This window comes from Fulmarus glacialis, unplaced genomic scaffold (genome assembly GCF_000690835.1).
Source record: "Fulmarus glacialis isolate BGI_N327 unplaced genomic scaffold, ASM69083v1 scaffold975, whole genome shotgun sequence".
In the NCBI taxonomy this organism is placed as follows: domain Eukaryota; kingdom Metazoa; phylum Chordata; class Aves; order Procellariiformes; family Procellariidae; genus Fulmarus; species Fulmarus glacialis.
In genome coordinates this window covers 28,415-54,426 of record NW_009210994.1, presented here as the reverse complement: position 1 = coordinate 54,426, position 26,012 = coordinate 28,415, and the positions used below count along the sequence as shown (strand labels likewise).

The following is a 26,012-nucleotide window of genomic DNA, read 5'->3' as shown; positions in this document are numbered from 1 at the left end:
GCCCAGCATCCAGCACCCCCAGGGCCCACCACTGCCAGTAGCCTGCACCCACCACCCAGACATGCCCATCACCTGGACATTCCCAGCATTAAGCACTCCCAGTGCCCAACACCCTGCACATGGACATGTCAAGCAGCTGGACATGCCCAGCGCCCAGTACCAGCACCAGGATATGCCCAGCATCTGGACATACCCAGCAGCAAGCACCCCCAGTGCCCGAAACCCAGGACCCCCAGCACCCAGTACCCCCACGGCCCAGCACCCAAACCCAGACATGCCCAGAACCCAGGAACACCACCGCCCAATCTGGACACGCCCAGCTCCCAGTACCAGCACCAGGACATGCCCAGCATCTGGACATACCCAGCAGCAAGCACCCCCAGTGCCCGAAACCCAGGACCCCCAGCACCCAGTACCCCCACGGCCCAGCACCCAAACCCAGACATGCCCAGAACCCAGGAACACCACCGCCCAGCACCCGGACATGCCAACAAACCAGCACGCCCAGCATCCAGCACACACCCAGAACTTGGACATGCCCAGCACCTGGACATTCCCAAAACCCAGCACACCCAGCACTCAGCTCAGTACCCCCAGAGCCCAGCATCCACCACATGGACATGACCAGCACCCGGACATGTCCAGCACACAGCACCCCCAGTGCCCACCACCGCCAGTGCCCAGTACCCAGCACCTGGACATGCCCAGCTCCTGGACATGCCTAGCAGGTAACTTCCTTGGCGCCCACAACCCACTGCCCCAAGTGCCCAGCACCCATCACTCCAGTGCCCAGTACCCAGCACCCAAACATGCCCAGCAGGCAGCACCCCCAGCACCCACCACCCAGCACACATCACACGCACATGCCCAGCACGCAGACATGCCCACCACCCAGCACCCCCACCGCCCAATACCCAGCATCCGGACATGCCCAGCACACAGCACCTCCAGTGCCCATCACCGCCAGTGCCCAGTACCCAGCCCCCAGACATGCCCAGCACCCAGACATGCCCCCACTCAGCACCCAGCTCCCCAAGCGCCCAGCATTCAGCACACAGACATGCCCACCAGCCAGCACCCCCAGTGCCCAGCACCCATCACCCAGCATCCAGCATCTGCAGTGCCCATCTCTCAGCATCCGGTCAGGCCTGCTCCTAGCACCCCCAGCAACCCCAGCACCAACACCCAGCACCCCCAGTGCCAAGCACATGGACATTGCCGCTGCTCAGCACCCCCAGCGCCCAGACTTGCCTAGCACCCAGACATGCCTAGCAACCAGTCATGCCCAGAGTCCAGGACCCAGCACCCAGCAGCCAGCAACCAGACATGCCCAGCACTGGGACTGAACATTCCCAACTCTGCTGCAGAGATTAAGAGAAACTAACCACAGTGGGATTCACAGTTCTCTGCAGGAGAGCAGTTGGAAGCTGCAGGCATTGTTTTGCTCTTCAGAGAAAGGGCAAAGATCTTCACTGCAAAGCCCGTGAGAGCCCTCAGCATGCAGAATGCTTAGAGTGTTGCGGTGTCTTTCCTGCTCCTGCCTCTCACTGACATTAATTGTTGTGGTCACAGTACTACATAGAGAAAAAGAGCCCTCACACAGCTGGGGCGGGGGGAAATAAAAAATGAACGAGCCATGGCTGGGGGAGAGAGGGAAAATGCATGGGAAAATGCAAGGGACCTATGTGTGTCCTTCGTACCTCGTTCCTCTATCTCTCAAGGACTTCAGAAGGAGAAGTAGAACCCTCAGCATTCCTCTGTCTTGCACACACTCAGGCTCCCATGCAACATCAGCACAGTTCTGTCCATGCAATCCCCTTCTGCCCCATGTTTCTGCAGGGTTTATCCTTTCCTGTGATTGTGTGCGTCATTCCCCGGTGTTCCCAGCCAGCCAATGCTTTCTCAGATTTCATGTCCTGCCCAACCCCAATATGTCTCATCCTCACTCAGTGGTTCCTCTTCACCTATCTCCGGGCAGCTACAAAAGGCAGGTCCCTGAAAGGACAGAGGCTCTTTCCCCATGGTTCCCTGCTGGTTCTTTGTGGCCATGCTGGCCCCTATGGGTAAGTGAACTCAACTCACCCCTGAGCACCTACATCAATTCCACTGCTGCTTACCCACCTGCGTAGCCAGTTGCTGGCAGTGCTCCATTCCCAAAGCTTCGTGTGCTGAGGATGGGCAATAAATGAGTGGGCAGGTATCTCTGAATCTCCTACAATGGCTGTCTATTTTTCATTCTCTGCACAGCTCCTAAATGGTTCCTTTTTTGGACACAAACTGCCCAGAAATGTTTCTTGCCTGTTGGAGAGAGATTGGAAACTCACATGCTGTCCCATCCCTTCCGCTGCTCCCTAGCCTGTCCTGTTCCTTCTCATCCTCTTCTCTACCAACCCACAGTGTCTAGTTCATGTTCTTCCATTTTTTTCCTCCTCCTCAATGCTCCTCCTTTTCCCTTCCAGCATCGGCTCTGGAACAGTCCCCAGACACAGTGATACGACAAGGCCAGTCTGTGAATCTGAGCTGTTCCAAGATGAAATCCTCCAGCACAGCTATGTACTGGTACAAGCTGCCTTTGGGGAAGGACTCCAGGCTGATCCTAGTGGCTTCTGCATTCTCAGGTAGTGAAGAAAAGGTTGAGGAGGATTTCCAAAGCCATTTCAAAAGCAGTAAGATACAAGGAGACAAGATGACCCTCTTGATAGAGCATGCCTTTCTTAATGACTCTGGCACGTATTACTGTGCTGAGAGTGAAACACAGTGGCTAGGCTGCTGAGGGAGCTGAGCGCAAACCTCCCCCTGCACAAAAGGGATCTGCTTTCCTCCTCGTCGGTGCTGCACAAGGCAGGATGATCCCTTTCCACTCATTACCTCCTCTGCTTCCTAGCTTTCCGCCTCTTCTCAGACTCTGTGAGTTTATTTGTACTGCTTTCTCTCCTTGCCACCCCACTCCTCCTTGCCTCCCTCTTTAACTCTCATTTACATTATATTCACTTCCGTCAACCCTTCTTCCCCTCTCTGCCTCCCTTTCTCTCCCCACCTTCTTTCTGTCTCTCTTCAGTCTGCTCCCCACACACTGAATTTAACTCATTTAACGCCAGCCCACCCTGCTCGTCATTCTCAATGTCAAACAGAAAGGATGTTCGCATGAGAAGTTTTTGGCGCACCTTTAGATAAAGAGAAGGCCAGACAGGTGGAGTAATAGCCGGTACAAGTGGGAACTGCCCACGTGCTCCTCCGTTACAATGACCTGTCTGAGGTTATCCTGTGGCCAAGGGATATGTCAAGCACAGCACAGGCCTGAAGGCCGCATTGCATAAGCAGCACAGCACAGCACAGGCCTGCGCCTGCTCAGGTTAACTGTTATGTGGATCACTAACTCCTCCATGCACAGTGGTCTCCTAGGATCACTACCTTCCACCCTTTGATCCCCACACATTTTACGTTTCCCAAAGATATTATATAAATTACAGATTATGTTAGCAAGCTGTGCAGCTAACAGAAAGTCTCCTGACAGGTTAGAGTGTTACCTCTGTTATAACATACCCATTGCGCGGCCCAGGCCAGCATGGGGCACTCCAGCAGGTTCCTATACCGCAGTTTCTGATGCTAACATAGGGGCTTCTCAAGCCCTAAGCACAAGGCCCAAGAGAGCAGGCATGGCCTGTCCGAGATCACTAACTCCTCGAATACCATGTGTTCTGCAAGGCTCCCAATGCACTTCCCTACTACCTGCACACCCCAGGGAACCCCATGGGAAATGGAGGTCTTTCCCACGGACACATCAAGCACAGCCTCCTCGCAGCTGGAGTGCTGGGGGTGTTGTGGGGTTTCTTCCTGTTGCCCGCACAACATCTCTTTGTTCTTTTCTCCCTTTTCTTTTGAGGAAACTGGGGTCATTCCTGATTCTTCTGTAGGCGGTTTGTGGAAATGAATGCAATAGGACACACTTGGAACTGCAACAGAGTGTCTGGGAGCTGGAAACATTGCTGCACCCTTCTGCTAAAAGGACACAGGGGAACAATTTCACTGTAAAGCCCATGACAGCCTTGAGCAGCTGGATCACTTGCTCTCTTGTATGGGTCAGCCTTCCACTGCTGTGCATTGCTGGGCCCACAGTACGGCACAGACATGTAAAGGCTCTGTTCAGGCCTCTGACACACAGAGAGCGTGTCAGTGTATGCAAACTGCAAGCCTCACTTCCTGCCTGCAGTGGTTTCCCACACCCTTGTTTTGGTGAACAAGGCTGTGCACCATGTAGAGAAGAAGACAGGATTTTTCTCTATGTTTGTCCATCCTCGTCCTGCTGCTCCTTTGCAGAATGCTACAAAAAGGAGACTATTAGCTCTTCTCTGGCATGGAGGAGGTAATTCTGTACCAGCATATCGCACGGTGAATACCCTTCTCCTCAGAAATCACTCCGTGGTGCAGTCTCCCAAGAGGCAGTCCCAGTGCTGAGCCAAAGGCAGCCTTTTCTCTCCTTGATATCTGCCTTTGGAGGAAGAGAACAGTTACAGAACTCCTCTCTGTCATGCTACAACAGACACCAGGATGACAGGTCAGCAGCCTTTCCCATACCTGGGCAACACGACAAGCAGCACTGGGATAAGCAGAGAAAATTCCACATTGCAACTTGCAGGGTTAGGAGTCTGTGAGTCTGAGAGTGTCTATAAAGGAGACTCAACTGAGGGGACAGACACAAACATGCTTTCCTGAGCTCTCTTTCTCTTCCTTTCATTTGGTGCCTCTTTGTGCATCTCTGTGCTGTGCGCACACACTCACTGCCTCACATCCCAATCACGCTCCTGTGATAACACTTATCTCCCACCTACGCATAAACACACACAGCAGGAAAGCAGTGGAGCAGGGTACATGCACCTCATGGCTGCATGCAGGTGTCATTCCCCACTGTTCCCAGCCAGCCAACTGCCTTCTCACATTTCAGGCTCGCTCTCACTACCCTGCCCACCCACAGAGATGTGTCTCTTCCTCTCTCAACCTTTCCTCTTCACACATCTCTGTGCTTGTGCTGCCACCACGGGCAGGTTGCTGGAAGGAGGTGGCCTTTCTCCATGGTTCTCTACTGGTTCCTTGTGGCCATCCTGGCCCATATGGGTAGGTGAGCTTCCCCTCTGCTTGAACAGCTCCACTGGAGCCACTGCTGCCTCAGCTGTGTGCCCGGTTGCTGGCAGTGCCCCATACCCCAAGACTTCCCAGGGGAAGGATGGGCAATGAAAAAGGTGAGCTTTTCCTCAACCTCTTAACTCAGAAAACTCTACAGATCCACAAATTTGTTTCTTCTGTCCCATTTTAATACTTCAATTGAGAGTACTAAGTCATTATTTTTCAAAACAAATTTACTATTGTATTTGAAGCTGGCTTGTGGTGTTTTTTTTTCTCTTATGTGTCTCTTTCAGAGAAACGGGACACTGTCCCATAGCTTGCTGACATCCTTATGCCACCCCATCCCATGCCATACTTCAAGGAAGTGTTTTCGTGTCCCTTTCAACACGTTTCACTCCTCACATCTCTTCCCTTCTCTTTCCAGGCCAGGCACTTCAGCAGTCGCCAGACACAGTTGTCCGAGTGGGAGACTCTGTGACTCTGAACTGTTCCCAAAAGGGGAATGCATTCTCGACCATGTACTGGTACAAGTTGCCCACAGGGAAGGATGCCACTCTGCAGTTGGTTGCATATTCAGTGGAAGGTGGTATGGCAGTGATTGAGAAGGAATTCAGAAACCACTTCCAGAGTAATGGGACTAAGGGCAATCGCTTGTCTGTGGCGATAGATCATGCCCTACTCAATGACTCAGGCACATATTTCTGTGCTGAGCAAGACCCACAATGACTCAAAAGCTGGAGTAGCATAGCACAAACCTTGCCATGCAAACAGGGATCTGCCTCCAGCACACACACAGCCCTGTATTTGGCAGTACCCCATTTTCTCGTCTTGCCCTCCAGCTCTATCTACTTAAGGGAAGTGGTGGTATCATCTGTCTGTCTTCTGCCTGGTCTCTAATTTCTTTCCTATTCTTTCCCATCTCTAAATCACCTTTTGACCCTCTCTTCTTGTACTCACTGCCTTGCCTCATTTCTCTGCCATCCATAGACTGCCTCTCACTTTCCTCCTCTACTCTCTCTCTGTCCCCTCCCCTGTCTTCTCTGTCCTCTTTCACACCTGTCCCCCTCCTATTCCCTACATCCTCTTCCATTTCCTCTCCCTTTCAGTCTGTTACACTAACTCATGGGTGAGCAGGATGTGGAATAGTTCACACAGCCTTTTCCTTCTCCACCAGCTGGAAGTCCAAGGCCAACCTGGAGTTGCATGTGGCAAGGGATCCCAGGACTGAGCATTCCTGTGTGTGCTCATGTGTCTACGAGATTCAAGGGTGTCCTGGGATTGCTCACGCTGTAGTTTCCGAGACTACAGGTGCCTCGCCGGTCACCCGGGGCTCAGCAAAAAAAAAAAAAGCCAACAATGGTGTCCTGGACTGCGTTAGCAAGGGTGTTGCCAGCAGGTTAAGGGAGGTGATCCATCCTCCCCTCTCAGCACTGGTGAGGCCACATCTGGAGTGCTGGCCCAAGCTCTGGGCTCCCCAGTAAAAGAAAGATATGGACTTGCTGGAGTGGGCTTACACAGGAACACAAAGCTGATGAAGGGACTGCATCATCTTTCATATGACAACAGGCAAAGAGAGCCGGGACCTCTTACCCTGGAGAAGGCAAGGCTCAGGTGGGATCTTACCAATGTGTATAAATACCGGAAGGGAGGTGTGGATGAAGATGAGGGAACCAGACTCTTCTCAGTGGGGCCTAGTGACAGGACAAGAGGCAATTGGCACAAATTAAAGCGCATGAAATTCCATCTGACCGTAAGAAAACACATTTTTACTGTTGTTTTACTGGGAACAGGCTGCCCAGAGAGGTTGGGCCATCTCCACCCTTGAAGATATTCCAAACCCAACTGGATACGGTCCTGGATAACCTACTTTGCCTAACTCTGGTTGAGCAGGAAGTGTTAGACTGTAGGATCTCAAGAGGTACCTTTGGATGGACCTACCCCATTCACTGGACAAGCTTAGGACGAATGAATCAGGGAGCACCTCAGGAGAGAAGGACCTCAGGAGAGAACAGACTACCCCCAGTCAGCAAGGTGCTCTGTGGCAATAAACCATCATTCCTTTGGCTCTACTAGCCAGAATGGAGCTGTCAGGGCCAGGAGGGGATCATTCCCCCACCCTGCTCCACACTGGGGAGGCCACAGCTGTGGACTGGAACTACCTTGTGTCCTGAGGACAAGGGAGATGTCTATCAGAGGTCTTGGACCTCGAAGAGTAAGCTTGGTGAGCACTGGAACACAGGGCAGGTGGGGAGAGGTTGAGTGTTCTGGGTTTGTCCGGCCAGAAGATGAGAGGGCAGGGGAGCATTAGCTGCAGCTTCTCATTCCCCGGCGGAAGCTGAGGGCGGGTTAGTAACAGACTCTTCTTGGAGGTGCCCAGGAAAGGACTGAAAGATGATGGGCACAAGCTGGGATGGGGAAATTCTGCTGAGGCAGAGGGACAAATCCTTTGCCAGAGGAGTGAGGCAGCCCTGGGACAGGGCCTGGTTTGCATCTGGGGAACTTTCCGAACTGCCCTGGTCCACAGGCCCTGAGAGACCTGCTCCAATTCTAGAGCCAACCCTTACCTGAGCAGAAGGCAGACTGGAAACCCTTGGATACCACCCTCCACAAGCACCTCTGTGAGCCTTTGGTGTATTCCCCAGTGCGGTACAGCTTTCAAGAAGAATGGGGGAATGTTTGGATGAGAGGGTCTTTGTGGTACTCACATAGACTGGGAAATAATCCCATAATCCCTGCCAGGAGAGAAACCAGAAATATTACCGAGACAGAGGCCTCCACATTTTTCCCCGAGGAAGAATCACAGGGGTGCAAATAGGGTGGTTCAGGATGCCTGAACCCTTTTGTGCAATTTTACATAGCAGATATAAGGGGTTAATTTTTCTGCCCGCAGCTCCAGTGGCAACACAAGACTGCCTCTCAAGGAACCCAGGCAGCCAGACTCCCAGCCCCACATTCCCGCCCAGATGGACACCCTCTTGCCTTGGATCTCATCTAAGAGGTTCCCAGTGGGCTCAGGATAGAGCTAACCAAGAGCCTACTGAAGCGTCCCAGGGGTTTTGAAGCCGAATAGCCACCCTTGCCCCTTCCCCTCATCCTCTCCCCACACCCAGACACCTAGACCACAGGCTTTTTATTCTACTTTCTTGGATATTTCTGGAATCTGGATGCAACAGCTAGGACTTCACTGTGTCTCAAGCTCCCCCTGTCCCAGTTCGAGTCCTCAGCTTTGGGCCCAGCCCTGCCCTGAGAAGAGGGGAGAGTGAGGTCCTCGAGGAGACTCTCTCTCTACCTCCTGGCTCCTTCTGTGTCTCTGGTCTGCACCCGCCCACACACAGGTTCATTACTCTTTGCGCATTGCCCAGAGACAGAGATTCACCTCAGCCCACCCCACCACTGCCCTGAGCTGTGTGTGTTTTCACCCGGGCTTGGTAGAGAGGCCCTAGCCCCACTTCATGACCCTATGCAGAGTGCTCAGCCTGGTGGGAGGAGGGGGCAAGTTTGTTTTCTTCTCAGCACGAAGAGGATGTGAAATCCAGGTTCACAGCACATACATAGAAATTCTGAAAAGGAACACAGGGAGCAAAGCAGGTCTCCCACCACCAACTCACACCCCCAGCCCAAGGAGAGGAGAGGTGCCACAGCTGCATGCTGCCTGCCCATGGTCACCTTTCTGGTTCCGCCATTGTTCTGAAAGCTTTTGGACTCCCCCCATGGAAGCTCTTGCCATGCAATGGAAAGGGTGATGGGTGGGGGTGGAGGGGATGGGGAGTTGTGCGCCCCATGTTTCCCTAGAGCATGGAAGATCTTGACCTTTCCCCAGACCCACCCTCTGAATGATATGAACCAGATTACACAGAGCCAGTCCCCAGAGATACATGGAGCTAGGACTCGATTGTCCCTAGGACTCGGTGTCCCTGTATTGAGTGTGATGGCTCCTTGGATTCCCTCTTTGGGGACGCCAGGGGTAAGCAGTAATGCCAGACACCCTCTGTGGTGCAGTTTTCAGACACTCAGTGGGTAAACCCCTGATGAGCGCAGAAGCTCCTGTTATGGGGCAGGTTGTTGGCTTTGCTCTCCCAAGTGACTTCCTGGGAGCACAGGATGTTTTACTTGAGCCCTAGGCTCCTAAGCTACTGAGGAGGCTCCTAAATCACTTTGGGCTTAGTGACATACCGTGAAGAGGTGCGCAGGGGCCACCAGCTCTCCCTGTGACCAAGAGTAGGCACATCAGGAAAAGAAACAGACCAGGCAGGTTCTCCACCCCTAGGAAAGTGGGATTTGGGCCAGCGAGGCCTCCTTCTGTGGCTCTGCAAGCACAGCACACGATGTCCCACTTAGTCTCCAGGCAAGAACCAACTCTTCCATGTGGCAGATCCAAAGTCTCTGTTTCAATGCCCTGCCTCCTTCTGACCTCCCTGCAAAACACTACCCTCTCCCCTCTTCCAGTCCTCCCCCTTCCCTCATTCATACAATGCCATGGATTGTCTGTCCTCCCAGAAAAGACAGAATGGTGGGCAGTGACACAGGTCTTTCCTCCAGCTCACATATTTGCTTTCAGCCATCCAGGGAGCTACAGGAAAGTATGAGCATCAAAACCCACAGTAACAGGTTCCATGTGTTGGCCCAGATGGCGCTTTGCACGCAGGAGACGTTTCTGTGCAAGCCGGGAGGTCTGTCAGCGCACACATCTTTCACCTATGAGAACCCAGAAGCGAAAGAACTTTTGAACAGCTGCTTTCAAGTTCCTCCTCATCCTTTCACCCATGAACAGGACCACAGAGCACTATGCTTGTAAAGCTGCATATCACAGTGCCTCCAGAGCCCTGAGCCAGACTGAAAGAATGAGAAAGCTTCTAGGGAAAAGGGAGGCATCAGCCCAAGGACTGAGTCATCCGGGAAGGATGCAGGTGAATGGATGTGGCTGTGTCTTGATGAAACAAGGCTTCGTGGACATGCTCACCATGTTAAGCTATGCAAGTCTTTCCAGCAGCACACTGCTTTTTATGTTACGTACCATCAAGAGCACTGGATGTTTTGAAGTGGATGCGATCCATGTGAGGGAAAGAAAGTCTCCTGTTGTACCACAAATAACCCACAAGGAGGAGGCAGGCATTAGATGTAACCTTGTTCTGTGTCCTTGAGGGGGAATTCCTGCCCAGCTTCTTCCCACTACCCTCACCCCCGAATAATCATTCTCACTCCCAGTGGAAGGCCAAGGGCAGTTTTTTTCTCCCTTCAGATCTCTCTTTGGAGGAGGAAGGTGCATTTGTTCAAATCCTCTTTGTCAAGCTACGACGCACACCAGGATCATTATGTCAGCAGCCTGCTCTGTGCCTGGGGCAACAGCATGAATAGCTTTGGGCTGAGCAGAGACGATCCCACAGTGCGACTTGTGGGGTCAGAGCCTGTGAAGTTCCAGGGAGTCTGGAATGGAGTGTCAGATGTGGGACAGAGAAGCAAAATCCACGCCCCATATCTGTCTTCTTTGCATAATAACTCTTTTCGGGAGATCTCAGCTGATGCGGAAGGAAGAAAGGAAAACTCCACAGCATCCCCCCTGCCCTGCCTCAAACTCAGGCTCCCATCCAGCCCCATTATGCTCCTGTGGTTGCACGCACACATATACACACATATAAAGACAGCTGTGCAGGGTTCATACCACCCACTGCTGTATGTGAGTGTTATTTCCCAGCCAGCCAACTACTTTCTCACATTTCAGGTGCTTTCACATTGCCCTGCCCACCCCCAATGTCATGCATCTCTTCCTTCCGCAGCGTTTCCTCCTCACACGTCTCTGTCCCTGTGCTGCTTGTGCTGCCACCACAGGCAGATTTCCATTGCTGACTCGTATTTTTTTCTGATTTCCTCCCCATTTGAAACGTTTCTAACATATTCAGCTTTTTCTGCTGGTGATTCATAGACAGATGAGAAACTTGCCCATAGCTTTTAAACCCATCCCATCCCATCCCTTAGCCCTTCTAGATTTTGTGGGTTTTTTTTCATCCCCTTCCTCCTCAAATCATTTCACCTTCTGCCTAGCCTCCCGCTTCTTTTTTTTTCTTTTTTTTTTTTCCTCTCCTGACAGGGTAGGCCCTTCAACAGTCTCCACATGCAGTCATCAAAGAGGGAGGAGCTGTGACTCTCAGCAGTTTCCAGATGGGAACCACATGCTCCTACATGCTGTGGTATAAGCAGGCTCAAAGAAAGGATACCATGCTGCAGCTGCTAGTGTTTTCAGTGCAAGGGGAAAAGGCAGAGTTTGAGGCCGAATTCCAGAATCACTTCAAGAGCTGTGGGAGTATGGACTATCGCTTGTCCTTTTCAATAGATTTTGCCTCAGTGAATGACTCTGGCCCATATTACTGTGCTAAGATACACATTGATTCAGATGCTGAAGAAGCTGAGCACAAATCTCTCTGTACAGAAAGTGATCTGATGGCTGGGGAGATTCTGCCTCTTCCTTCTCGGTATGGTCAGCCGGCCATTGCCCACAGAGTTGAGGCCAGGGGTCCCTGCAGAATCAGTTTGGGAGAGTATGGGTTCAACTATAATTTTCCTCACACGATCACAAGATGCAGCCTTCTCTCTTTTTCTGTAGAGAGCAGAGTGGGGAGTGATGAGACAGGGTTATTTCCAAAGGCAAATGAGTACCTGATTGTCAGGGATCTGCATAGGTATTGTCTCTGTGCAGAAGCTAGGACCTGCAGAGCGCCCAAGGCCAGCTGCACTTCCTGGAACCATCCAGAACCATTGGAAAAACTGAGGACGTTTTGTGGAGGGGAAGAACCTGCAGATGTGCAGGAGGCAGTGAAACTGAGCTGATGCTGGAGGGAAAGATGGTAATGCAGCCCTAAACCACCTCTTTTACTTGGCGCAAAGGGCATGGCAGAGTTCAGCATGCTGACCATGATGCAAACCTCAGTTCGTTGGCAGCACTGACACCTTGCAGGCTGCAGGGGATCAGGTCCATCCCTTCATGCAAGGGAGGGAAGGGTGCAGGAAGACACCCATGCCTGTTCATTGTACGAGGGTGGAGGATCCCAGCTTCTTCCAGCACCTCACCTGCTCACTGAAGCAAAGTAACCAGGTTCACACACTTTGTGTCTCTTTGTGTCTCAGCAGAAACACACAGAATTTCTGTGCTGCCTATGTTTGTGCTGATACTGCCAGCACATCGCATGTACATCACAATGCTTTCTCTGTTTCCCTTTTTTGTTAAGCACCACGTGATTGAGGAAACCGTTAGCAATTTTTGAGAGGAAGATAACTATTCCCACTTTTCTGGAGACAGACAGAAGGAAAACTTCAACATGAAGCATATAAGAAACTCAAGAGAGACCAGAACATTCTATTCAGCTAGGGATGTCTTTCTCCATATCATGCAGCTGTGTAATACCTGCATAGCTATAGCATGCAGCTAATAGACTGTGCATGAAGCCCTTCCCAGTAACAGAGACTGCAGTCATCCAAGCACAAACCCAGGTGGCCCCAAGAGTGAGATGTCTCAGGAGTCTATTATATCAAAGCTATTTTATCAGGCTAAAGTCTCCCAGTTACAGACATATGCCCACAGAATAAATAGATCCACGTGTGCTCTCAGACTCCACTGATCAATTCACACCAGCTGTCTGGAGACAAGCTTGTTCATTAATGACCTTATTGCTCCTTTAGCAGATTTTATCTCTGTGTCACTTTTTTCTTCTTTTTTTTTTTCTTCCCTTTTTTTGGATCTTAATATGTTTTGCTCCCTTCTTCTGCTATTTATTTTCTCTCCGGAATTCTCCCCCTTTTTTGCGGTGGTATTTAGATTTATCTGGGATAATTTGAGATCTCCTCGGAAATCTTGTTACCTCCTTTTCCAAATACATCAAACAGCAGACATCTCAGCTGTGACCCACAGGCTAAAAAAGGTGTTGCAATCCCCGCTTCTTGAAAAACTGATAATTTTTCTCACTTCCGTTTTTCCTGCTGTCATTTTGTCAGGAGCTATTCCTTCTTATTCTAGAACAGCGTCATCTCTGAGTCACAGATCCTCCCCTCCACCCTTCCCCAAGAGACATGTAAACTTTTACACAAACCAGCATAATTTGTTGCCCAGTTCTCATCTTAACGTTTCTTCCGAGTGTTGTGCCTCTTTGGAGAAGTTGGACTGACTGAGGGTTTTAGCTCTGTCTCACCTTTGGAACCTTTTAGTTAAGTGCTGCTGCCACTTGGTTACTTCCCTTCCTGCCATGCCAGGTTGGTGCAAGGTTTTCATGCCTTCATATATGCATTCAAATACATTGCATTTGATCCCACTGGACTTTTTCCTGGGAAAAAATAAAGTATAGGGCACTTTGTCCTGTTGACCCTCAGGCTCCAGCCAGGGCTCACAGCTCTGTAATCCTCTCGCTCCTGCTGTGCAGAGCTGTGTGGTAAAAGTATGTGGAAATGTCAGCAGAGCGAGAGAAAGAAAAACAGTATCCACATCTCAGTGCTCTGCAGATTGCTGCTCTTATTAGACAGCACAAAGGAGGGAACAACTTTGTCAGCGACCACTTCATCGCACTGTCCACCGCAGGCATTAGTGATGTTCCAGCTGTGTAAGAGGGGAGATCCTGTGAGGATATTCCAACAATTTGAAAATCAAGTATAGCCTATAATCTGGAAAGTAGAATTTCTTCTTCACCCACTGGAGACCTTGACACATCGGGGGGATAGTGACAGAGGACTGGGACTGTTTCCAGACTGCTCTTCTCAACATCCTTGGCTGTCATATTTGAGAATGCACTCAGTCTGACGACAGAAGTATTTATTTCCCTCCATTTTCATCTCGTCATCTTTTCATCGCATCCTCTCCTCTGTCCTCCAACATTTTCTTCTTCTTTTCCCTGACATACCAGGCAAAGATATCAACCACGCTCCACTCACAGTGGTCAGGGAGGGAGATCCTGTGACTTTCAACTGCTCCGGGATAAGAACTCTGTCTCTTGGTGAAAACAGGATGAAGGAAAGGATGCCAGGCTACAGCTCAGGGCTTTTTCTGGAAAAGGGCAGATGCAGAGAAGAAATTCAGCAAGTGCTTCCAGAGCAATGGGACACAAAGCTACAGTCTGATCCTGTTCGTATGTTGTGCCTATCTCAATGACTCAGGCACATATTACTCTCCTAAGAGATATTTCAGTGACAAAACATCTGAGAGAGCCAGACACAAACTTCTCTGTAGGCAAATGGCACTTGTTCCTTCATGCCCTGCTCTTCTCCTCTCCCTCCCTTTCCTCCAGCATCAGATTTCTTGTAAATTTCTCCCCACTTCGCCTATTCTTTGATTTTTCTCTCCTTTTATTTTACTCAAACTGTCTAGTTCCCTTTTCTTTTTTAGGAGACACCTACACAGTCTATTGGCAACTTTGGCAGCTTTTTCATGGACTTTCAACCCCAGTGCCAGTTGGGGTTAGGAGGAGTTAAAACCAGAAGCCAGGAACATCTCTGTACTTTTGACTCTTCCAGGAAAAATAAGCAAGCCCAGTACGACCAGTTAACTGAGCAAAAAAGTATACACAGCAGCCCCAGTGGCAGTGGTACGTGAAGAGAACAAGCCTTAGCAAGAGGTTGTTTCATTCCCCAAGTAGAGCTTTCAGGGAGGGAAATGTTCAGTCATCTTGTTGGAGGTAGGAGTGGGGGCGATGGGGAGCGCTTGTGTTGCTGCCTGCTGTTTTCTACAGTAGGACTATGATGCCTGTGTGATTCAGCGCATTCTCTCATCTGTTTTAGGCACTTTTGTAGCACCTGAGTACACACTGATAAACAGAAAAGATGTTCTGCTCCCGAAATGGCTGCCTGTAACTGACAGAAAGACTCCCGAAGATGAGTCTGCAAAATGTTCCAAGATCCTGCTAATTGAGAGACCCTACAAATATTAAATATTTTCCCCAGAGTGACATTCCCTGCCTCTGTCCTCCATAAGATAGCCTGTGGAAGTACCCAGAGAAACGCTGCACAAAGAAGGGGTGCTTGAAAGTCTTTATTTTTTTTGATAATTTTTGTATATCCAGTCCCAAAACAGACAAAAATGACGAGGAGAAAAAGCAGGTCACATAGAACAAGAGTGTCTCAGTTGGCAGACATAATTGCTTCGATCCAGGAGACATAATTGCAAACCTTAGTGTAAACCCCGGGATAGCCTTTCTGCGCACATCCAATACCCCAGGAAACAATGCCCTGGAGCTGCCCATTGCAGACTACTGGACCGCCGGAATCCCCCTGTGCACATAAAGGATACAGAAATTCAGCAAATGGTATCAGTGTAAGTGATAAGCCAGAGATCCCGGAAATCACTGACATTTGAGTCAAGCTCCATTGGGCTTTTTCTACACAGAAGTTCTACAAAAGTCATTTCTGATTACCACTCTACACCTGATGCTACTGTGCCTTACTTTAGTTCCAAGGACACCACAGCATGAGTAAGCATGAGTAAGCATGAGTAAGCATGAGTAAGCTGCCTATTTTTGACAGATGCGGTCCTTGGCAAACACTTAGGATATGTATGTCTTAAACGCTATTCTGCCAAATATTTTCATGGAGCTAGGCACATGTAAAATGCAGAGCAATTGTCAGCTATGTTCATTTTCCAGACTGCCTGGATCTTGGTGTACTGGCTACTTCATTTTCAGTGAGTCCAAAACTAACGTTTGTGTCCTAAGCTCTAAAGTCCCTGTGATTACTATTGACTCTCTGGTGCAGCACTCCTCCATTTTCAGTAGCCTAAGGTGTAGGAGGTGGTATAGTCTGCTTGTGGAGAATTAAGGCAGAGGTATGCGCTATCTCAAAAAAGGGGCAAAGACTAACTGTGGAAAAAACCTAGGCTCATTCACTAAGCAACTTTCATCCAAAGCCTCTGCTGTTGTTCAAAAAAACAACATTCAGACATGCCAGTGCAGTGAGCAAAGCAGATTCTCTAATATGATGCCCTCTTCTACTAGCAAAAGGCAGGAGAGAAACATATGGGAAAAGAAAGGCAGATGTTTTACCTGGCAGGAGTCTTTCCCTCCCTCCATGAATCCTACACATATCATGTTCTTGGTAATTTTCCCAGGGTAGGCTTTGGCGCACTCTCTTGAGGAGAGTACAGGAGCCTTCAGGCACTGCAAGGTATCTGGATACAGATCTACAAGAAAATAGGGAGAGATGGTTGATGACACCTCTGAGTTCATTTCAGAACCCGGAGAAGATCTTTCTTAGCAGAAAAGTAATCAATTACTGAACATCCTGTTTTAGCAGTTGTCATTTTTCCTCTGAATAGTAATCACAGCATGGATTCCTTTTGTTTAGATGGAACAGATTCTATCCATGGTCCACTGTTCTACACTGCAGCCACGTTAACTTTTTTGATACCTAGAAAATCATCAACTGGCAAGTGTGGAGCTAAGAGCTACTCTTGTAGCACATGTGCCTCAGGAAAACCATCCTCTCCTCTGGTGCAGGTTTAGTTGTCGTCGGTGGATTAGACGACCAGTCAGCATCCACACCTCTGACCACTGGTGTAAGAGAATGGAGCTCTCTTGTAGTAATTTTAGCTCCACAATCACAGATTTTGATCTTGGTCTCAGAGAACCGACAACTCTGTTGACATCAGTTAAATTGCGAGTGCTTGGCACTGTACAGCTGATAGCGCCAGGCCACAAAATTTATGGCAGTGTGAACATCCTGGTGAACAGCACATGGATGACTTAAGTGATTCCATGTGCATAACAGAACAAGAGGAAGGACTTTATAAAGGCTTGCCTTTAAAGCAGTTAAATGGTTACTGTCCTACACAGACTGATCACTCAAAAAGGCCTGTCCCACAGTAAAGCACTTCTCTGTGCTTTACCCTGTACTGTTTGGAGTTAATTGTGAAGTCTTAGAGCATCTCCCGGGCCCTCATGATGCTGTACATTCCCACAGAGTACTCACTGGCATTGCTGAGTGTGTTGCCCCAGCCAGAGATGAGGCATGTGGTGCCTGCAGTCACACAGCTGGTAGGCAGAGGAACTGTTTGGACAGCTTGGTTGAGCTGGGCTGGTTCGGCAAGCTTGATGAGCATAATGTCATTGTCCAGTGTTGCGGAGCTGTAGCCAGGGTGGCGGATGACTTTAGCTGAACTAATAGACTTCTGTGTCGATTCTGTGAGCGCTAGGTTATGTTTCCCCAGCTGCACTAGCATGCGACTGGAAAAGAGAAAGAATGGCCTATGCTTTATTGCTACCAACAGGTTATGAGGAACCTCCCCGTCACCGTATGCACTCGCTTCAACATCGCTATCGTAGTAGCTGTTTTCATGCAGGTTATCTTTCTTGTCCTGCAGTAAGTCCCGGGGATCCACACTGAGATTTACCCACTCCCAGGAGAGGTGGTGAATTTCTGCATGTTTATTTTGTTGAGCTGAGACAAGTTGAATATGTAACAGTGCTTTATACAAACATTCTGGAAAAAGGCAAACTGCTATAACTCTGACCCCATTCCTCTTCCTATTCTCCAGTGACTAAGTTTTAGCAAGATTAATGCAATTTATAAGAAATCACAGCCTGTAACTCATTGCTAGATTATCACATTGTCATTGCAGAAAGTGCTCTGCGTTCACAGAAACATTTGCAGAAGGGGAAAACCCCTTATGATGCCTCAGCCCATCTTCCTGAATGAGCCGCCCATTCCTTGGTTGTCTCCTGTCAGAATGGAGTCACTTACATATTTGGATCTCACAGCTCAGAGTCCCTGCTAGAAGTGAACTGTAAGAAAGAAGTAGGTTATGGAAGAATATATTTTTTCCCACTTACGACTTGTAGCAGTGAGCAGCTGACAGGACCCACTGGCTGTTGATGAGGGAACCTCCACAGAAGTGATACCCAGAATTCAGGGACACCTGATAGGGGACAGAGTTCGCTGCACAGGTGTAGCCTCCCACGATCTTGTCATCATCATCATCAGCAGGAGCACTGATGGGGAAGGCAACTGGGAGATAAGAAGTGGCATATGTCAACATGTGAGCCTTAGTTGTAGGCTCTACTTCTATTAAAAACTCACAGTAGCAGTCGTGGGCAAGCACTTGCCCACAGTCCAAAAATTTACTGCAGGTTTAGGATCTTGGGCCAGAGGTTTCATCTTTATACTTCATAGTCCGTATGAAGAGAGAGGGTTTTTTTGAAGCTATGGACACATTTCAGTATTCCTGGGTTAAGACGCCTTATGAAGGTATTCATTCCCCATTTTGTGAAACAAGCTATTATGAACAGACAGCAGTCAAAGGAAGTTGCAGTGCTCTGCCTTAAAACTTTTGCAAGTTGAAACTGGACTTCACTTTCCCACAATGGATACCTTGCAAATCTGCTCAGAAAATGAGCTTCCTTATGAATTACAGAAATAAAGGTAATAAATATGCTCACCAGCCACGCCAACAAAGGTGACAAACAGTATGTAGTTCATGATCTTGAAACAGCCTCAAGCCCAGCCTGTGGACTGGAAGTGTGAGCTGCTAGAAATACATTTTTTGAAATGGCCTTATCTCTAGTCCAAGGATTTCTCCAGACAAAAAGTACACAGTGGAAAATTTGAACATCCAAATGTGGGTATTAATAGGCACTGGTAGAAAGTACAAATAACATATCAGTTAATCATAAACCTTTCCTAATAGAGACCTTTCCTAATAGAGTCCTTTCTTAAAAACTTTCCTAAACCTATCTTAATAGCGAGCAATTTTAAATTATTTCAGAGGGCAGCCTTCAATTTAAAAATACATTTGGGGTTTGGAAGATGTGTAGTTGTTTGCCTGCCTCATTCTTGTGCACAGGACCTGTTGAGAACAACCCTCAAACCCCTTTGCGATTCCTCTGCACTTATGGTGTCATTCTTAAAAATGCATATTTTTTACCGGAAGTTGAATATTGTTGGTAATGGACAGTAAGATGCTATACATTTATTTTGGGAAAAAAACCCAAAACCGCCCAGTGTTGTTAAGTTTATTTTAGCAAATTCCTTTTCTTGAGTAACATGTGTATTTTTATCATAGAGAACACAGTGTTTTCCCAAATAAAATTATTCAAAAGCAATTTCAATAAGTGAGTATGAAAAAACTACTCTGTGCCCCCCACCTCCCAAGTTAAATTGTTCAAATGTGGGAATGCGCACCATATCTCTTTGAAAGCGTTTCTCTCATCTAATCTATATGTAATATCGGCCTAAGTACTGAACCATGTTTTTAATTTAGCTTTGGAATGTTCTGTAGAGACTCATTTTTGCCTCAGAAGAATTGCAGTATAACATTGATGTTTATGGATGTAATGTATATGAAAAAAAATACTGTGAACACAAATAAACGAGATCTTCTGAAATCCTTCTCTGAAAGAGTGATAATTTCTGTCACGACGATGAGTTTGCTAAAGCTGAATACGTTGATGAATAATCGTTTTCCAAGCAGCTGCCAACTTCATCATGTTAGCTCCTGAAAGACATGGGATAGCCTCAAGTGACTGTAAACAGAAGTCATATGCTTTGAGATGCTGAAATGGCATGACAGACTAAATAGGAATAATCTTTCTCCTCCGTTTCTTGACCAAATTTTGAGAGCCCTGGAGGACTGGCACACGCAGTGGCACTGTCCAGGTGGAAATTTTCCTTCATGCTAAAGGACAAGTTTGAGGCCAGGGACTCCACCAAGGACCTGCATGACTTGTCTTGGGCTTTAAACTTGTATCAGTGCATGGTTTTCTTGCAAACATGTTTTATCCTGAGAAACAAATAAGGATTAGAGGCTTCCTGTAGAAAAGAGAAAGATCCGTAATAGTACTAAGCATGGCAAAAGTTACCAAAGCTATCTAATTCCATCATAACTAAGCTGAGAAAGAGCAATTCCTAATCTAGAATAGTGTATAATTTGATGTCCCTGTGGATTCATGATTTCTTTATCCAAAGCACGCCATTGGCACAGAGACAGGCTGTCATGAGATATTTTAAAACAATTTTTTTCCTGAGATATAGCTCTACTAACCTATTAGGTAACACCTAGGCTATGAAGGACATCTTCCTGTTCCTTCTTTTCACAGGGTTTAATATCTGGTTTAGTATCCACCTAAATGTCAGGAAAATCCAGTAAAAAAAAATCCAAATTGGGAAGCTCGACCATACCTGCCCTTATGTTGGTACTTTTTTGTTTTCCCTTGTAACTTATCTAACCTACTCTGATCTTAACTGATCAGTTATTCTTAACAGCAGGAAAGGCATCATATAGGGCTGGCTGGTAATCTCCTTGAAGAAAAAGGTCTCTCTGAGACTCTATGCTACTTGCTTAAATCAACAAGAGGACACTACTGACCTCTTCCTAGATTACTGCCAGAGCTCACGGCAAAAGTCCTGGGTCATAGTCCTTGTGTTCCAAAGTCCTTGATGGCAGACATCTAGTGAACATATCTCACTAGAGGTGTGTCCCTCCCATTCTCCTATCTGCCTCTCAGGGCCCCTTCTAGAGGCTCCCGTGAATCCCAGAACGCCAGGGTGTGAGCCAGCAGGGCAGCTCATGGAGCAAACCGATCCCAAATGAAGGCAAACCGGGTGTTTGTGATGCACACCTCGAGGTCATCCAGCAGATTGGCTGCTTCAGAACAGCCTTCCAGGCCTTTCAGTGAGAGCTGTGAAGGATGAACAGACCTCCTTTGCATTCAGGTTGACATTGGAACACCTCCTCCCGCACCTCCTTCCTTTCTTTGAGATGATGAATCTCTGCTTGAAATGTAAATACCCTCTTCTGCTCAATGCTGCTGAACATTCCACAGACCCATTGTAAGGTGTTTTTTTTCAGGGTCTTTCAAAAAAATACACTCTGGGGGGTACATCTCCAGCTGCAAAGAAGTCTCTCATTTAATGCAATGATGCTGCAGCAGAATGCTGGCGGCTCCCGGGGCACGGAAAGGAGGAGGATTGGTGAATGGAGGGCAACTGTGTTAGATATTAGCAACGGACAAGCAGTGGCAGCTTGCATTTCTAGAAATCCATGTTCCTAGTTCAAGTATTTCAGTCAGCTGTATCACCACTGGACTCAGATAAAGTAAATACGGTTGTCCAGGCTGATGCAAGATCCTGGGAAAGGGAAACCTGGCAAGATCGTGGGCTGCCAGTGGTAAAGCCTCCCAGGAGCATAGAGCAGAGGAGTTTCTGAGGCTAGTTCTTGTACATCTCACAGACCTTGGTGGCGGAGGGACCACTGATTCGCTCTTCCCAAGTCTGTCCTGCTTGGCAGCAGCTGGTACATTCTCCAAAGCTTCTGATACTCCAGCTGTCCACACCTGAGCAAACATTCTGTTACAGCCTCTTGCCCTGTCCTCTCTGCCCACGTTTCTCTTTCCCCTAGGGCACAGCATTCTGCTTTTCTGCTATTTCCATCCATGTCAGAGACTTGGACTCTCAGTCTCCTAGAGAGACAGAAGAGGTAGGACATGACAGGGATGTCTAAAATTATGAGTGGCCTGGGGAGACTGGGGAAGGATGGATTGCTTGCTGTCTCTTCCTGTACAAGAATTAGGGGGTAGCAATCAAAGCCAGGGGGTTTGGCAGGTTCAAAACAAGCAAAGGACAATTCATCCTCTTTCAGGAAAGCTTTCCACAGGTTTTTGTGGATGCAAAAGGTTTACATGGCCTCAAAAAGTGAAGGGACACATTTGTGGAAGAAAAAATCCATTGAGGGCTATGAGGTTGAAAGGCACCCCATCTGACCTCCATTGTTCCCAGGAACCTCCTGGTGTTGGACAGTTCACTGCTACTATATCCCAGTAAGAGACCAAAGAGAAGTGCAGAGCCTTCTGGATTCTCAGCCATCTGCCAGGCTGTTTCCCATGACCCAGAGAGGGATAGTCAGGGCTGCCAAAGTCCTGCAAGAAAGTTTGGAGTGTTACCCAAAATCATCCCTTCATTTGCTGGAGCATAGACGGGGAGTCCTGGGAGCAGCTCAGCCCCTTTTGAGCAGGATGAGAGGGGTCAGGTCAGGGCTGGCCTGGCAAAGATGTGTGTTTGAAGCTGGGTTTATCTGACAGTGCTGCTGTGCTGTTCTTGTTCAGGCTGAGATGGGAAGCGAGGATAGGGCTTAAATTATGGGAACATTTGCTCTAATGGTTCCTAGTTCTGGAAGGGTCTGGCTAGGGGAGTAAAATACCTAGTTTTCCTAGGCAACATAAAGAATCCTCAGAGCATCTCTTTCCAGATGACTCCTTTTGTGTTCAGGCACTAGGATCTCTCAGAAAGGCTCCCCAGGTAGAGATCCACTCTGCTTTCCTTCCCCTATAGCTGGTTCCTATATTGCTTGGATAAATCTTTAAATCTGACCGAGAGAGCAACTGATTGTGATGCACATTTCCTTCTCCAGCCTTTGAGCGAAATTTCCCTGGGTCCTGTAAATTCTCCAGTTGCCTTGATAGATATTTTTCCCTGCCCTTCTCTTTCTTCCTCGTCCAAAGCACAGAATCCAAGCATCTGGAGAGGAGAGTGGCCAAGGGAGGCTGTGGTGCCTAAGATCATAGAATCATAGAATCATAGAATCATTAAGGTTGGAAAAGACCTCTAAGATCATCAAGTCCAACCATTAATCCAACACCACCATGCCCACTAAACCATGTCCCTAAGCGCCTCATCTACACGTCTTTTAAATACTTCCAGGGATGATGAGTCAACCACTTCCCTGGGCAGCCTGTTCCAATGCCTGACCACTCTTTCAGTAAAGAAATTTTTCCTAATGTCCAATCTAAACCTCCCTTGGCGTAACTTGAGGCCATTTCCTCTCATCCTATCGCTAGTTACTTGGCAGAAGAGACCAACCCCCACCTCGCCACAACCTCCTTTCAGGTAGTTGTAGAATGCGATAAGGTCTCCCCTGAGCCTCCTCGTCTCCAGACTAAGCAGTCCCAGTTCCCTTAGTTGCTCCTCATAAGACTTGTGCTCCAGGCCCTTCACCGGCTTCATTGCCCTTCTCTGGACACGCTCCAGCACCTCAATGTCCTTCTTGTAGTGAGGGGCCCAAAACTGAACACAGTATTCGAGGTGCGAGCATAAAGCAGAGGAGTTTCTGAGGCTAGTCCCTGTACATCTTCCAGATCTTGGTGGTGGAGGCACCATTGATTCTCTTTCCCCTGCCTCGGAGGAGCTGGTTGAAAGATACCCCATCTGACCTAAGAACATTGAGTCCCCAGTTGCTGGAGGCCAGGAGAGTGTCTGGGGAAGAGTTTTGCATTTTCTGCTCTTTGCATCTGTAATCGCCGGTCAGAGACTCTATCCTGGTTTACGATGTTCCACTGCAGTGGTCTCCAAAGTGGGGTGCATGCATGCCCGGGTGTGTACAAGACGATGCACTGGCATGTGGGAAGAAAGCATTAGAACTTCAGTAGTCTATGCATATAGTTACCAATTACTAAATAGACATATACTGGGGGTGCAGGCTCAAAAATATTTTACTGATGGGATGTGTGATCAAAAATGATTGGAGACACTGTTCTGGTAGTTTCAACAAATACCTTACATGTTCTTTCTTACATTCTGCTATAACATCAGCCTCCAACTCTGCAGAGCCTTCATGTTGTCTCTGATTTCTTCACTACCAGGGCTTCCTTCCTCTCTTGCTCATCCCTGGCTCCCCCCACAGCAAATTAGTATTTTGCTGACTCTCTCAACTGCATTTGCCATTTTCCATTTCTCAGCCTACACAAATGTGTACCATGTGCTTTCCACCATGACACAACTGTTGCATCCTGTTCCAAAAGTGCCACGGAAGTGAAGGTGGCAGTGTGAAGGCTGCACACATTTCATTTGTGAAGTTCCTTGGCAGCTTCTGTTCTTCTGTTCTCTTCCTGACTCAGTGTGGTAAAGACAAAGCCTCATGTTTCAGTGTGCAGAAAGAACTCACAAGGATATTTCAGGAGTTGCTGTGAAGACTTCTGAAGTTACAAATTCTTTTGGCGCTTGCTAATTCCTCTGTAGCTTATTGGCTGCTGCTACACTTTAAGAGAATGGATTCAGACCTGGTGCTGTGAAACTCAATCCTCTTTCTCTCAGTTGCTTTTCCTGGGGATGCTGATGATGACAAGATTGTGGGGGACTCCAACTGCCCAGAGCATTCAGTTCCCTACCAGTGTCCTTGAATGTTGGGTATCACTTCTGTAGCAGTTCACTCATCAACAACCAGTGGGTCCTGTCAGCTGCTCACTGCCAGAAATCATAAGTATTGTTTTGGTTGTGTATCTGGATTCTTGTCAAATCTTGCAAAGCCACCAGATTTGGAATTTGGTGCCTAGCAAAAGAAGAGAATCCAACGTGGCAATGCGTGGTGTATCTGAAACCAAAGGAGAAACACTACCCTCTGTCTTACTGCATTACATGATCTTTCCAATATTCCTGCACTCTTGGCATCCTTTTCTGTATATCCTAACATGCCTTTCTGTGCACATTTGCATGTTCTTGTGGCTTACCATTACCATTTATTTCTTTTTCATTCCTCCAGACTTTCTCCATGGATCTTTCTTGTCCTGAGTTCAGGGCATACCTCTGCAGAGAGAACACAGATCAAGGCTCATGCTCCTCTGCAATACGAAATGTAATCTTCCTTTTCTAAGCATTGCTCTAGGTGTGTGAAGTGCTCCATCTATGCTCGCACCATTGCCACAGTTGCCAGTTGCCCAATTAGCAAGGCTCTCCAGACTCTGTCTTTCATGAAATCCTAAATCTCCCAGAGCTCTGTGACACCTTTGATTAGGGCAACTCTCCCTGACTCTATTCCAAGTGCCCCCATGTGGCACCAAGTTGTTCTACCCATGGTTAACTGCTGGTCTTCTCTGCTGGTAATTTTGCACTTATACACAATTGAGGATGGGAGAGTACAACATTGATTTGAAGGAAGACAGTGAACTAGTCAGGAGTGCATTAATCATTCACCATCCTAGATATGATTCAAGAAGCCTTGATAACGACATTATGTTGATCAAGCTAGCAACCACCATTGACTACAGTGCTGACATTCAACCCACAGCTCTGCCCATCTCCTGTGCCAAGGAGGGTCCTGAGTGCCTTTTTCAGGGTGAGGAAACACACTGAGCAGTGGCTGTGAGTATCAGTGCATGTCACACTTCTTGTCACACTTCTCGTCACACTTCTCCTGCTCTACCAGGAGGTTCATGAGTTCCATGTACATTTCACTCCTGCTTTGCAGCCTTTCCATGTTCTGCTCGTGAGTTCCCCAAACTGTCCTGCAAGTGTTCCTCAATCAACACCTTTCGCCTTTGCTCATGCAGGTCAAGGGTTGCTTTGCTGGATGGCTCTTGCATATACGTCTAGAGGTCTTTCTGTTCACTGACAGTGCTGAGTCCCATGATGAAACCTAATTTTCACTGCTGTCCCGGCAGCCAATTTCTCTAAGGTTCTCCAGTGACTGAGAGCTCCAGTTCTGAGTAACCAAAAGTAGCAAGAGGCTTACCCAGGCCAGATCACCAGCAACATGATCTGTGTAGGATTCCTGGATGATGGGAAAGACTCATCAGGTAAGCATTAATATTTGCACAGAGCCCTGGGTCACATGCCCCAGGGTGCCTCAGGCTGCACAGTATATGTCAGAGCTTGGCAGGGTGCTTAAGCTTCCTTATCTCCAGGTTTTCTGTTCTGACACCATATCCTGCCAGCAGAGTTTTGATACAGGGTGGACTTCACCCAAACTAGCAGGTCCAAGCCACATCTGCTGCGCACTGAGTGCAGTAGCAGTGAATTGTTGGAGGTAGGGGAGGTCAGCAAATAAGGGGTGCTATCTTTCTGTGCTCCCATATCAAGACTTGCTGCACTTCACTTTGCATTCCCTGGATTCTTTGTACCAGGTCAAACCTTTCTAGGTGAGATCAGCTCATGCTTCTAAATTT

The 26,012-nt window shown here is 48.2% G+C and overlaps 2 protein-coding genes across 2 annotated transcripts; one reads left to right on the top strand and one right to left on the bottom strand.

Annotated features, from left to right (window-relative positions):
• Positions 1–15,213: 15,213 nt before the first annotated feature.
• Positions 15,214–18,561, bottom strand: LOC104071222 (trypsin I-P1-like). The gene is made up of 5 exons (XM_009577339.1): positions 18,522–18,561; positions 17,916–18,090; positions 17,056–17,309; positions 16,131–16,267; positions 15,214–15,363 (listed from the first exon to the last, which is right to left on the bottom strand). Exons 1-5 carry the CDS (start codon positions 18,559–18,561, stop codon positions 15,214–15,216), a joined length of 756 nt encoding a protein of 251 aa, XP_009575634.1.
• A 3,252-nt stretch (positions 18,562–21,813) lies between these two features.
• On the top strand, positions 21,814–25,200 carry LOC104076463 (trypsin II-P29-like). Its single transcript, XM_009577341.1, has 3 exons — positions 21,814–21,896; positions 24,274–24,327; positions 24,960–25,200. Exons 1-3 carry the CDS (start codon positions 21,814–21,816, stop codon positions 25,198–25,200), a joined length of 378 nt encoding a protein of 125 aa, XP_009575636.1.
• The last annotated feature ends 812 nt before the right edge of the window (positions 25,201–26,012 follow it).

Coding starts and splice junctions, on each gene's coding strand:
- LOC104071222 (XM_009577339.1), bottom strand. CDS start 18,561: ATGAACTACATACTGTTTGTCACCTTTGTTGGCGTGGCTG. Junction 17,310..17,915: donor GCTGCTCACTGCTACAAGTC/GTAAGTGGGAAA, acceptor TCTCTTTTCCAG/TCGCATGCTAGTGCAGCTGG. Junction 16,268..17,055: donor CAACACACTCAGCAATGCCA/GTGAGTACTCTG, acceptor ATTTTCTTGTAG/ATCTGTATCCAGATACCTTG.
- LOC104076463 (XM_009577341.1), top strand. CDS start 21,814: ATGAGGTTGAAAGGCACCCCATCTGACCTCCATTGTTCCCAGGAACCT. Junction 21,897..24,273: donor TTCACTGCTACTATATCCCA/GTAAGAGACCAA, acceptor TCACTTCTGTAG/CAGTTCACTCATCAACAACC. Junction 24,328..24,959: donor GCTGCTCACTGCCAGAAATC/ATAAGTATTGTT, acceptor GTAATTTTGCAC/TTATACACAATTGAGGATGG.